Genomic DNA, 13,172 nt, shown 5'->3' with positions numbered 1-13,172 from the left:
AAAAACATTTTTTATTTGATTATATATATATTTACTATTTAATAATACATCCACCATTTATAAGAGCTAAATCCATCCATCCTCCCTAAAGATTTGAATTAACTCCCCTGGTTTCCATCTTTTTAACATTTTGTTTTTTTGTTAAACTTGAAAGGTTAAACAAAATGAATGTTAAGATTTCAAAATTAGACAACAATGATAATATATTTTGATTAGATTAAAATTTTAAGTTAAAACTTAGTTAAATGAAATGCCTTGAAATCTTATTAAATATCACATATTTTAAAATCTCATTTTGTCAAACACTAAAATGATACGTGCGTTTTTGAGTTGAGTGGTAAATAATATTTCTTCTAAAAGATCAGAAAGTCATGTTTTAAATATAAAATATTTTATTAGACTGTCTCACAAATTAATTTTTTTTAAATAAGTCTATTATATCTATTTTTTTTTGAAAAAACAGTATTTTTGAATAGAATTTATTATTTTTTAATTCAGATATTTACATAATCAACTGTTCTTGCACGCTAAAAATACTAAGGTAAAAATTTATCTGAGACGGTCTTACGGGTCATATTTTGTGAAACGGATCTCTTATTTAGGTCATCTATGAAAAAATATTATTTTTTAATTCTAAGAGTATTATTTTTTAGTCAAAAACTTGTATGAGACGGATCTCACGGATCATATTTTATGAGACGGATCTTTTATTTGGGTCATCTATAAAAAAATATTAATTTTTATATTAAAATTATTACTTTTTATTATAAACATGCAAACCCGAGTCTCTCTCCATGTCTCATTCCAATTTTTGATTTGAAGAGACCGACATGGAGAAGGTGAAGTTGTAGCTTGAAGAGGAGGCTAGGGTTCGAAAACTTGGGTGAATAAATGTGCGAGCTTTATCTCTGTACTTCGTACGAAATTTTGGTCTATGAAACTTTGTTTTTGAGCGCATGAATTTATATTTAAGTGGGAGTTTATGGAAATGAAATTTGATTGATAATTTCTTTTTTATCATTCTGTGAGATTTAAGTTGAATTTAGTAAGGAGATTTGATTTCAATTCTCGTAATAGAAATTCCGTGCTGCTGTTTAATGTGCGTAAATTTTTGGTATATTGTGAGAAATTAACAAAATTGTAAAAAGTGAGGCAAAACAGAATTCTCTGTTTCAGAGTGAACTTTGAATTCACATTCCAGAAGCTCTCTATGTTCGATTTGGCAAGAAAAATGTAATTTTTAAAATCAAGAATTTTTTGAAAGGTTTTTGGATATTTAGTTTAAAATTTTGGCTTTAGAATTTGACTCTTTTTTCTTTGCCAAGAATTTCACTATCTTCTATGCGCTGGCATCAACTTGCATTGGAGCTTTTATGGTGAAATTTCACGTTTCAGATTGTTTAGTGGGATGCTGTATTTTGAATCTGATTATAATTAAGGATTAATCTGTTTTTTTTCTTTTTAACATTAATAGATTGATAATTTCCATGGCAAAGCGAAGAATACGAAAAAATACCAAACAGTCTGCAAGCATTGGGAACAATGATGATCAATACGGTATAACATTAGAGAAGAAAGAACCAGCATATCGAGATTATGAAGGTATTGGATTTCACCTGTACCCTACCTTGATCCTGTCATCTGATTCGATATTCAATGATTTCTCGCAAAGTGCTGTTTAGCTTTGGGAAGCCGGTGATCTTAATTTTTTATCGATTTCTTTGAGTTTTGGGTGGCTCACAATCCCAACGCTACACGATTCTTTTCTGGAGTTTGTTTTTACCTTTAGGATTTCTAGATTCTTTACTTTCTATGTGGTGATCCTGGATATTAATTGCATTTGCGGCCATGTTGAGCTTGAAGATATGTTAACATGCATATGTAGTTATAAATATTTGTATGATCTAATTTAACCAGGAGAGGTGCAATACAAGTTATCAAGATTTTTATTATGTTATTTATCTTGAGACATTGGTGCTTAAACTCATTAAAGAAAAAGATATCGGTGCTTAATTATTATACAACAATGAATAAATTTTTATCATATTCTCTTATTGCTGTTAGCTCCGTTTACACTCATGGATCTGAAATAATATATTCATAAAATGTAATTTAGATGTGAAATTTTGATATTTAAGATGACTGGAGTTTAGTAGTAGAACTTTGGTCCATATGTTATTCCATTAGTAACTATGTGATTCATTTCTTCTGAACACTGACAAACACCAGAAATTAAGATTCTGCTATTCCTTTTTTTATTTGTTTTACTGGCTCTTGTGGGGGATCTTACATGGATAAAACTTAATTTTATTTTTCAGTTGAACGTCAAAGTGCTGCGATCAGGGCTCTTAGGGATGTAGAAATTGATCAGCTGCAGACTATGTTACGGTTACATCGTTCGTATTTCAGCCAGGAACAGTTGCAAGTCCCCGTACTGCAGTTTTTTAAGGAAAACCTTCCAAATCTAACCATTGCAGGGACTGGGAAGGATGGCCAGTATGATGTGCAATGGAAAGATGCGGACGGGAACTTGACTCTCAACCAGGCAGATGAGAGAACAATACACACTTCTCTTTTACATGGGCTGTCAGTTGCTTATCCTGATTTCTCCGCTGGAATTCCATCTTTGGGAGGCTTTGAATTTTCAAATAAATCTGGTATTTAGAACTTTGTGATACATAGATGGTTCCATTTCATTCTATTTTGTCTGACACCTTTTATTGATTATATTGCAGTGAAAACAGTCCCTTTTGAGGCTGATAAACTGCAGATCAGTAGCCTTGTATGTCTGCAATTAACTGATGCAGTTGAATACTCTTTATTGTGTCCCACGTCTGCTCGTCTTAGTTTGCATAAAAAATTGCCTCTTTCTCATTATTTTGAACAATTAAAACCATCAGATTTTTTTTCGAAAATTCCTCCTAATTTCCTCTGGTGGAAATAGCCCAAGGCTTCTTGGTTCCTTTGTGTTGGCTTTCCTAGTTTCGTCTTTCAATTCTGATTCTCCGAAAGTAAAAAATTTCAGGTCTTGGAAGGTCCTGATTCTCAAGTATATGAGCTGAAGAATGGCCTGCGAACTCCAGATGTATGTATCTTTACATAGCTTCTAAGTTATAATGACAGCATGCAAGTGCTTTTTTTCTGTTGGTTTAAATTTGCGATAATTTAAAGGTGAAGCAAATTTCAAGTTGCTGAAGTATAGACAACTGGAAAATAAGAGCTTTCAACTGTTGATGTGGTCTTTTAAAGATAAATATGATTGTGATTAGTTTCTTACAAAGTTAATCTTATTCATTTTGGTGGCTTAATGATATGTTCTATAGTATCTTGAGTTATTTGCATGTTGATTTACAATTGCAGGTCAGCAACAACAGGTTGTCCGTTGGAATGACACCCAAAACTCTCAGGCACCCAAAAAATGGGGAGATGCTCTTATCTGTGCATGGATCCCCCCTTGGTGTTTACAAGGAAGACAACATGGAAACAATACAAGGTATGCTTGCAGATGTTTTAACTATTTCAAACTATACTACCATCTAGAAATTTAAGCACTGCATATCTAGATAATTTCTGTATAAAATCCTTTATTTCGTATTGCAGAGACGGAAGATGGTTAGATATTACTAGAAGCAGAATGATGTTAGCAGATGTAGTTTGTTTTGCATTTCTCCTAGTTTATTTGAGTGTAGTTACTGTATCCAGACATTTTTCTGTTTCTTTAACAAATCTATGTAGCTGGTGAGTTTTATGGCGGCCGATATTATGGCAACAAGATGCATATCTTCAATGCTAAATATGTACCTCATGTAGATTTTGCGTATGTGCTTCTGACTAAATCGATGTTTTGATGAAACAGATTGGTGCCTCTGGAGGTTTTTTGATGAATCCAAATAATATGTCCACTTTTATCTGAAAAAATCCATTTTTCTATATCTCTTCCACATCATGCAACTCAGAAGCTGTATCTATGACATAAGCCAACAGTTTCTTCATCTTGACACAAATCCAGTTGGATTCCCTGAGGTTGTCGCATCAACATCCTCGTCTAAATATAGTACTGTGTTTCAGGAGATCATATACCAAGAAATGTCTAGGTTCACATAAATCTCGACAAACTTATGTCGTCTTTCCGACCATAAATTCCAAGTCTTCATACTACAAATCAGGGGCAAATATGGCGAAATTGTTGCCACCAATCTTTTCTGATTGTTCTCTTGTTGCATGCGGAACGATGTGTCTAATTCTCCCGCCAAAATTAAATCCTGGATTCTCTACATCCAATATTTTCTGCATAAAATGGATCTACCGTCATCATCAATTCTACTGTTGCATCACCGAACTATTAAAACATGTTCGTGCTTGTGGTGTTGCGCTACAGCCACATACAAAATTATATCCCCAGCGGTGAAACAGGCCAGTCTATGACCGGACGGGTTGGAAATCCTAAACTCAAGTCAAAGTGAGTTGCCGGTTAGGCGAATTGGCCTACAAAAAATAAAATAAAAAAATCATTGTAATTAATTAAAACTTTTATTTCATTAATAAATAAATATTTATAAAAACTATCAATAAAATTTTTAACTATTGATTTCATACGTTTACATTTTATATAAAGTAATTGATACAAAAAAATTCACACCTTCCATTAAAAAATTCATATATCAACATAAATTAAAAATGGAAAAAAAATTATTCCAGGCCCACGGGCCAAACCAAGTCTATTTAGTCATGCGACCTGCACGGATAGGCTTATCTAGGCTCATTTTTAAATGAATTGAAAAAATTTCAACTCAATCGACTTAAATTGTATGGAAAATAGGCCGACCTGACAAATCCAACTCAAATTGACAGCGCTAATTATATCCCGGCTCACTTACTTGTTCTCCATCTTCGGACACAAGGAGTTCTAACTGTTAGAGTTCAAGATATAACCATTAGAATAGAAAAAATACATAAGAATGATAGAAAGATGAAATAAATAAGGCAAAATGTTGCAATTAGGGCGGCTTTGAAGTTATAGTTGTTTCGTACTGACTTTGATCGTTGCTCGGTTTCTTTGCGTGCCTTGATATGACTTGTGTAGTTGTATTCTGACCTTTTATCTATATTAGATATTCTGCACACGCGATAGGTATATGTACAATTTTTTTTTATCGTTATTGATGAACTAAAGTGAAATAAATAAAAATAAAAATAAAAGTGTGTGTTGAAATTTAAAACAAAAAACAAAATGTAATATTAGTATCATATAAGGATAAATTTAGAAGAAAAAGTTGGTGTTCTTCCTTAGTGGTTACTATCATGTCCCCAACTTTAATAAAATAGAATAGATATTTTATTTATAGATTTAAAAAATGTCAATTTTGTAAAGTATGATATTTTTAATTTTGAATTTTTTTAATAAATTATTTATAATCCAATATTCCGACTAAAATTTAGTGCTTCTCATTAAAAAAATACTAATATCATTGTATTTTTAAAAAAACATTTATTTGATTAAAAAACTCTCATGATTAATGACATTCATATATGTTTAATAAGATAATTATAAAATTTAAACAATGATTGATTATTTAATTGCATAATGATCCTAAATATAATTAATTATTTCAATAAATATATAAAACTAATAAATCACCCTCTAATTATTAATATATATATATGACATTTTTCCCACTAACAAACACGTCGATTGGATAAAATATTTGGGGGTTGTATATATGATCTTATACAATCCTCCCCTAAGCTATAACTTTTGAGGTTGAGTTAACGTTATGTATTGAACTGTCCATAATTAGATACTTGTTCTGCCCATAATTCGACCATTTATATATTTATATATTCATTCTTGGACGTCCAGTGAGAATTACTGATGGCAACAACCTTCAACTCTAAATCCCAGAATTTTACAGAAATTAAATGAAATTGATTGGTAAGAAAATTCCGATTTTTTTTGTTATGGCGGCCGTTACATCAGTGTCAATCAAAGCAATCGCTCAACTATCCAACCCGAAATTCCATAATATTTCGGCATTGAATTTCGATGCTGTTGGTGCAATTGTCGTGCTTCGAGCTCGACTTCTCGTATGGTGGTTTACTGCATGTTCACTAGCAGAGGCAAGTTTGATCCTTTCTTTTCTTTCTTTAAAACTTGGTGTTGTTTTGCTAGAATTTCTGCTGAAGAAAGTGAAGTTGTCAATGTTTCGTGATGGTTCAGAAAAAATTTTGCGATTGTTATGCTATGATATGAAAATTGGAAGACTTTAAATGTCAAGTCAAAATGTATATTAGACAAAACTTGTAGCTTTGCGAAGACGACGTTCACTTGGGTGTAGAAGATTAAAGGATGTGTTTCTTTTTTTTTTAGTCAATTTGCTGACTTATTTTTTATTTGTTAATCTTTCTTCACGTAGAATTTGGGTTGATCGAGTTGGCAGTGCCTTTTCTTTGTCGATAAAGTTGTCGTGCATTGATGTTGTTGATTACCCATTCATAGATAGCAAAGTACAATTTGATTTCCAAATGCAAATTTGTGGTTCAATTCAGAGGACTGGATTGCACTTTTACTAATGAATTGTTACCTTGTATCTTATGCATCAATGTTAGACTTGTCTCCTTTATTATCTTATGCTTCGAATGTTATCGTATCCTTTGTTCAAGTGTGATAGAATATGCAGAAGAAGATGGCATTGGTTCGTCAAATGATAGGTTCTTAAACACGCTGATCCATTTATGTGGTTTTCATCTTTTTTTTTCTGGAAAATTATCTGTTTTAATTGATTAATTAATCATTCAACCTCTGGTTTGGCTTCTAAACTCCTTTTTGGAAATTCATTCCTTTCAGGTGTGCTTGCTGAGTCCGAGAAAAAGCTCAATTTCTTGAAGGCGTACCATTTTTATTTTGATTTGTGTATATCATTATGTTTATGTTGTGACTTGGCGATGTGAAAATTTGAATCTTCCTTTCACAGAATCTGGCCATGTTAAACCTCAAAGACATAAGAAAGTTCTTAAAAGCTTCATTAGATGGTAAAAACCTCATGGTCAAAGAGGATAAACTGGACCCAAATAAATTTATTCTAGCAACTGTTATTTCGTGTTGTTCTAAATGTGGGTTGCTTGATGAAGGTCAGCAATGTCATGGCTATGCTATGAGATCGGGATTGATGATGGGCCAACATGTAAAGAATGCCCTTGTATTGTTGTGTTCAACGTGGTCGGGTGTGAAAGAGGCTATGCAGGTTTTGGATTCAGCTCGTGGATCGGATATTTGTACCTATAATTCTCTTTAAAGCGGTCTCTTGGATCAAGGGTATTTGAGGGAAGCATTCAGATGTTCTGGGCATGATGATGTGTGATTGTGAGATCAAAGAGTGGGACATTATAGCATTTGTTAATGTCTTTAGATTCTGTACTCTTGTCAAGGATTTAAATTTGGGCAGACAGATTCACAATGCAGTATCGAAGGTTGGCGTGGATTGTGATTTATTTGTTGGTAGTGCCACCATAGATATGTATGGAAAATGTGGTGAAATATCTTCCATGAGGAAAGTTTTTGAAAGCTTGCAAACTAAAAATGTTGTTACCTGGACTTCACTATTATCAGCTTATATGCAGATTGAATGCTTTGAAGAAGCACTGAAACTTTCTCAAACAGACCTTGAGGATGTTGTTCCAAATGAATACACATTTGTCGTGCTTTTGAACTCGTGCTGGTTTGTCTGCTGTTGGATACGGTAAATTATTACACACACGTGTTGAGAAGATAGGGATGAATTATTACACTAACGTGGGAAATGCTGTAAGTCACGTGAATTCAAGGTGTGGCCTAATTGAAGATGCCAAAAGTGCTTTCAGACATATCTTATTTCTGGATGTCATATCTTGGAATTCAATGATTTCCGGTTGCTCCAACCACGGACTTGGCGAGGAGGCCTTGACTGTGTTTCAACAGATGTTAGCTACAAAACAACGACCGAATTATGTAACTTTTTCTGGGGTACTATCTGCTTGCGCCTCCTTAGGCAGGGTAAATGAAGGGGCTTCTTAATGCATGGCGTGTTCACAGGCATTATGGTTTGGGAAAAAGAGTTACAGAAATCGTGCTGCAAATGAATCCCAGTGATGTGGGAACATATAACTTGATGTCAGATCTGCATGCTAAAGCAAGGAGATGGGATGAAGTGGTGGTAGAACGAAAGTTAACGAGAGAAAGAAGATAAAGAAAGAGCCTGGATTGAGCTGGATAGAAATAAGGAATGACACACATATATTTGTTTCAGATGACAATAGACATGCGGAATCCGTTCAGATTCATGAAAAGGTGAATAAACTGTTGACAGAAATTAAATCTCTGGGCTATATTCCAGATACAGCTTCTGAGTTGCATGACGTAGAAGAGGAACAAAAAGAGGATTATCTCAGTTACCATAGTTAGAAGTTGGCTATATCATATGGACTCATGAAAACACCTCCAGGAGCACCAATACGCGTGATTAAAAACTTAAGAATTTGTAGTGACTTGTCATTCTGCTGCTAAATATATCTCGAAGGCCACGAAGAGAATAATAATTGTCAGAGATGTCCACCGTTTTCATCATTATAGGGATGGATGTTGTTCATGTGCTGACTACTGGTGAAATGAGGCACACTCTTAATCATTTAATGAGGAGATTAGAGGGAAAATATTCCTGATGCGTCGTGTAGGCCATTTGATGCAGCCACCTCTCATTGTAAGATGCAGGAAATAGCCCAACCAAATACTTTTTTGACTGCTCTGTAAGTTGTTCTGAACTCTTTAATTGATAATATTTTTGGCGGTGGTTGAAGCACAAAATATCCACTCCTTTTGTGACATACGTTTTGTCTGGTTATTCACCCAGTTTAGGGGATTGTCCTATATTTATTGATTGTACTTTGTTGAACAATGATGAAAGTAACCTCTTAAAAGAAAATGTAATTTCTCCTTTATTTTATCCATTTGTACTTTGGTATAGTCCTGACTCATGGCGGTATTTGTGCCTTAGGGCAGTATGTACTTTTCACTTGACTGATTTTATCCTAGTGATATTCAAACTGGAAAGCTAGTGGTAATGATCAAATGCATGGCAGAAGATGGCCAAAAGGTACCATATGCTTACCTTGCAAAAACTCTCCCAGCTATTCCTTGTTCTAATGCACATAGTCGAAGTAAGTGAAATACCAGGGGTAGGTTAACAACAATGTGCTTGGATATAAGTTGCATGTGTATACAAGTGTAGTGAAAGAAGATGCATGCCTCTTTCCAGTTGCTTGACATGTTAACATACTTCAGTGATGCTAATTCTACCTGTCTAAACATCCTTCAGAACTATACAGAAGAACATGGAAGGCCGATGTGATTGTTCAAACAGCAGGTCGTAGAAGGCATTTTGTAACCCCATGCTTGGGCAGACACCAGCAGTAGCTGAGAAGAACCAGCAGGAACCATTACTCCCTTCATAATTTTTAAACTTCTATTTTTCATTTTCGGTCAATAAGTGTCTACTTTCTAGGTCTGATGCTAGGCATTGAAAGCAATTTCATGTATAGTCCTTGATATATAGAGATCTTAGCTTAATCTAAATGACATTCAGTACAACGAAGTATACTTAAATTCCTTTTGATAATGAATGGCATTCAAAACAGTTTTCGAGAAGATTATAATGTTGAGTGATGGGAAAAAATGGTGAAACAATTACTAGAATTCAAACAGATTATAAGCATAGAATCAAATCTGTGACTAGTGAGGTGTTGTATTAACATTAAATTACATTGTACACACAAAAAGAAAATACAAGGTTCTATAGATGCTAGTAGTCGATAAATATCATCAGGATGTACGTAAAACCTCCAGATTCCGAACTCTTCTTACCTGATGGTGGCATCTATTCTAACATCTACTTGAACTTTGGAAAATAAAACGCTTGTCTTAAAGTTGATCCATGTCATTGTTCTCGACGATCGTTTGAATGTAACAGAAGCTTGCTATTTACCGGTCAGCGGATTGGTACTCCCCTGAAAAATTTTTGACAGCCTCATTTGCTTTCTGAGATTCCGCCGCCCTTGCTTCGGTTTTCTTTTTCTCCCTGATGATCACATATCAGTGGAGGACGTTATATAAAGGACGTACTAATGAGAGGAGAAAGCTTATTAAGCTTGTGCCACTGACAAGCAAATTTATGACTACAGGTACAACCTCCAACAGGAAAATCATAAAAAGCAAACTAGAAACGAGCAGCCTGAAGACATTTGAAGAGGAGAATCTTTTACCTGTCGACATATTCTTTTAACAGTTCTTTTGCTTGAACCAGTTTGGAAAGCAAATTGCGATAGACATCAAGATCCCGATCAACACTTTTCTTGTTCACGTTTAGAGCGACACAAAGCTGTCAGGCATAAAAAATATATATATAAACTTCCATAAAATGCAAATACTCATTTGTATTATCTCTCTTTAATGTGATAATATTGGCCTGAGGCAACATTCATATTTCCTTACTTGCACGGCAATTTATGTACAATAAATACAGAAAAAGATTAGCCATTAATTTTCAACTCTTGGTTTTGGTTTTAATAAATTGATTTGGTGATTTCTATCGATTCACTCGTGGTATTGGCCCAGCCATCTCAGCCCGTCTTGATTTTGGTTGAGAAAAGAGATGTGATGACAAACAAGGTGACACTTTGACTATTACGAATTGGGAAACTAAAACAATGAGAAGGCATCAATTGCCTGTTCTTCTAGACTATCCACCAAAACTGAAGCAAGCCAAGGAAATGAGGATAGTTTCGATGCATCCCCATCTGAAGTTCTTCCATGTTCCAGTTTGAGTTGCCTATTGAAAGACTCCAAAGTATGAAGGAATAAAGCTTTTGGACAGTAGGGGAAATAGACCCAAGAAAGAAAGTAAAACCTTTTTAGTGTTTCCTGACCGAAAGGAGACTTCTCAAGAGATTAACTCTATGATAAAATCAATTTCGCAAACAAAATATAAGCTTGAGGTTTTGCATTTAAAAATATCGGCACTGCCTGTTATGGTTTTTTCTGGACTCAGCACACTCAACCAATATGGAGATGTTTAACGGGCTTAGCAAACAGATCCATGAATTGAAACCTCCTCTCAAAGCTAAACGTTCCCTTCAGGAAGTTACTTTATGCGCACTATACGGAAGTATATCTAGGACCACACTGGCAACAATAGGGAACGAGTATTACCTTTTCTAATACGGTTGGTTCAGTGGCATTTGCTAACTCAAGCAAACGGAAGAGACCAACTGCAAAGAAGCGGCTGTAGCTGAAACTTCCTGTGTTCCTGGATCTTTCTGCAATATCTTTCAAATAGCCTTCAACCTCTCCTTCTCTTGATCCAAAATCAACTAAAGTACTAGAAGATTGAGCACGAGCCCATTCTTCTAACTTCACAGCATCAGCCCTGTGGTATAAAAAATACTAAAAGAAATTACATTAGCCACTTGAAATCCGAGAGAAGTCCGACACAAAGATAGCAACAAGTTTTTTCTATATATAAATACAAACACTCAGACACACATAAGTTTTGATAAATGGAAGGTTTAATATTAAGTATTTTCCAATATCAAATGAGTGGCACAGAAGACGCCTCATAGTTGTAGACACATAAGGTACAATCAAAATCGAAATGACCCATTAACTTTGACAAATAGTTATCTGTTTTGAACTTAAGTTACATCAGTGACAAATGAACCAAACTAACACAAAAATGATAATAGAAAATGAACTGCGAAATGTTTTCCACGTGCCTGTATTGGGCAGGATCCTCCTTTAGAGCCTCTACGTAAGCTTTGAAAATGGCATCCCGATCCTCATCGCTTGGGTAACCATCCATGAGTTGATCATACACGGTCACAAAGCCAAGTGCAAATACCGGATCATACCGGTATGACTTCTTGTATCTCATCAAATGCTGCTGAACAATCAGCTCTTGTAGTACAGTGTTGTATACACTTGGAATTGGTCTTTTATAAGCCTTCAAGAAATTGAGCTTTGTCTCTGACACAGGAGGCACATCTGAAACCAAAGAATTTCCAGATAAAATTTCAGACGCCGCTCTAAAACGGACCTAAACCGAATCAGAAATTCATCAAAACACAGTTTTCAGGAAAAAGATGAGGAAAATCAGAACAATAAATAAGTAAAATCATAATCAGTGTGTTGAAGAATCTATGATAGATTACTCTTCGATGCATTACATCACACTTGCACAGATTAGGCAATTACAGCATTTTGAGTATAATATACGAGACAACAACAAGATCACTAAAAATGTCATCTGGTCATCATAATAGAACCACAAATTAGCATTTCTCAACTGTTAATTTATGCACAAACAACAAAAAAAGTATCAACTCAATCGATCAAATTTCTATGTAAAAAGCATATAACAAAAGGAACAAATCAATTACAGAAGAAAAAAACTGTCTTCAAATTCTAGATCCAATTCAGAAATCAAAATTGTTACGCTATCACGAAGCATTCAGCAGCTTCACACACTCTCCTGCTGCAACTTCAGAGAACCAACAAAATTCCGCACAGAATTTAATTAAAAAGGTAAAAAATGCTGAAACCTGCCTGTGGCAGTGGACATGCAATGAACCACCATACGAGAACTCGAAGCACGAAAGCGGCACGAATCATACGACACCATACCGCGGAACCTAACAACATCGAAATTCAAAGGCAACAGAGCAAGGAATTTCCGGTCGGATGCTTGAGCGATAGCAGTGATGGATACAGAAGTAACGGCCGCCATTACAGAGATAATCGAGATCACTTCAGAGTTGGGATTGGCTCTCCATTTGGATGGGAGAAGGATTATACGGGTTGGATTTTTTAGAATTTTTTTATTTTTAAATTTCTCGGGTCACCCAATAATCGACGCGTGGTATTAACGCGTACCTCTGGTTTTTTTTTGCAATCAGAAAAAATTAAATGAGTTTTCGGAAAAACAAAAACATTCGGAATTTTTGGATTTATTTTCTGGAAGTGTGTGAGAAAGTTTCTTATTTTTATATTTGAAAAAATCAATTATATTTATATTTATAATAAAAAATAAAAAATTTTATAATTGATTCAAACGGAACATTCATCTCACAAAATTAGATTATAAGATCGT

General features: G+C 34.5%; 2 protein-coding genes and 1 pseudogene across 4 annotated transcripts; 2 read left to right on the top strand and 1 right to left on the bottom strand.

The window, feature by feature from the left end:
• Positions 1–776: 776 nt before the first annotated feature.
• LOC142540750 (uncharacterized) lies at positions 777–3,853 on the top strand. Of its 3 annotated transcripts, none has more exons than XM_075647105.1 (7): positions 777–893; positions 1,475–1,602; positions 2,319–2,657; positions 2,736–2,782; positions 3,026–3,085; positions 3,361–3,493; positions 3,601–3,853. In XM_075647105.1, the coding sequence occupies exons 2-7, from the start codon at positions 1,488–1,490 to the stop codon at positions 3,615–3,617; spliced, it is 711 nt and encodes a 236-aa protein (XP_075503220.1). In that variant the 5' UTR covers positions 777–893; positions 1,475–1,487; the 3' UTR covers positions 3,618–3,853. The 3 variants fall into 3 exon arrangements, with proteins under 3 accessions (XP_075503220.1, XP_075503219.1, XP_075503221.1); XM_075647104.1 differs by having other exon boundaries at positions 783–917; XM_075647106.1 differs by having other exon boundaries at positions 783–930.
• Positions 3,854–6,894: 3,041 nt separating this feature from the next.
• Positions 6,895–8,970, top strand: LOC142540748 (pentatricopeptide repeat-containing protein At5g39680-like; annotated as a pseudogene).
• A 749-nt stretch (positions 8,971–9,719) lies between these two features.
• On the bottom strand, positions 9,720–12,890 carry LOC142540749 (protein THYLAKOID FORMATION1, chloroplastic-like). The gene is made up of 5 exons (XM_075647103.1): positions 12,629–12,890; positions 11,800–12,067; positions 11,237–11,453; positions 10,291–10,406; positions 9,720–10,106 (listed from the first exon to the last, which is right to left on the bottom strand). The coding sequence occupies exons 1-5, from the start codon at positions 12,807–12,809 to the stop codon at positions 10,010–10,012; spliced, it is 879 nt and encodes a 292-aa protein (XP_075503218.1). The 5' UTR covers positions 12,810–12,890; the 3' UTR covers positions 9,720–10,009.
• Positions 12,891–13,172: the final 282 nt, after the last annotated feature.

Source organism: Primulina tabacum, chromosome 3 (assembly GCF_025594145.1).
Source record: "Primulina tabacum isolate GXHZ01 chromosome 3, ASM2559414v2, whole genome shotgun sequence".
Classification (NCBI taxonomy): domain Eukaryota; kingdom Viridiplantae; phylum Streptophyta; class Magnoliopsida; order Lamiales; family Gesneriaceae; genus Primulina; species Primulina tabacum.
The sequence above is the reverse complement of the archived record's forward strand: the minus strand, read 5'-3'. Positions and strand labels throughout refer to the sequence as shown.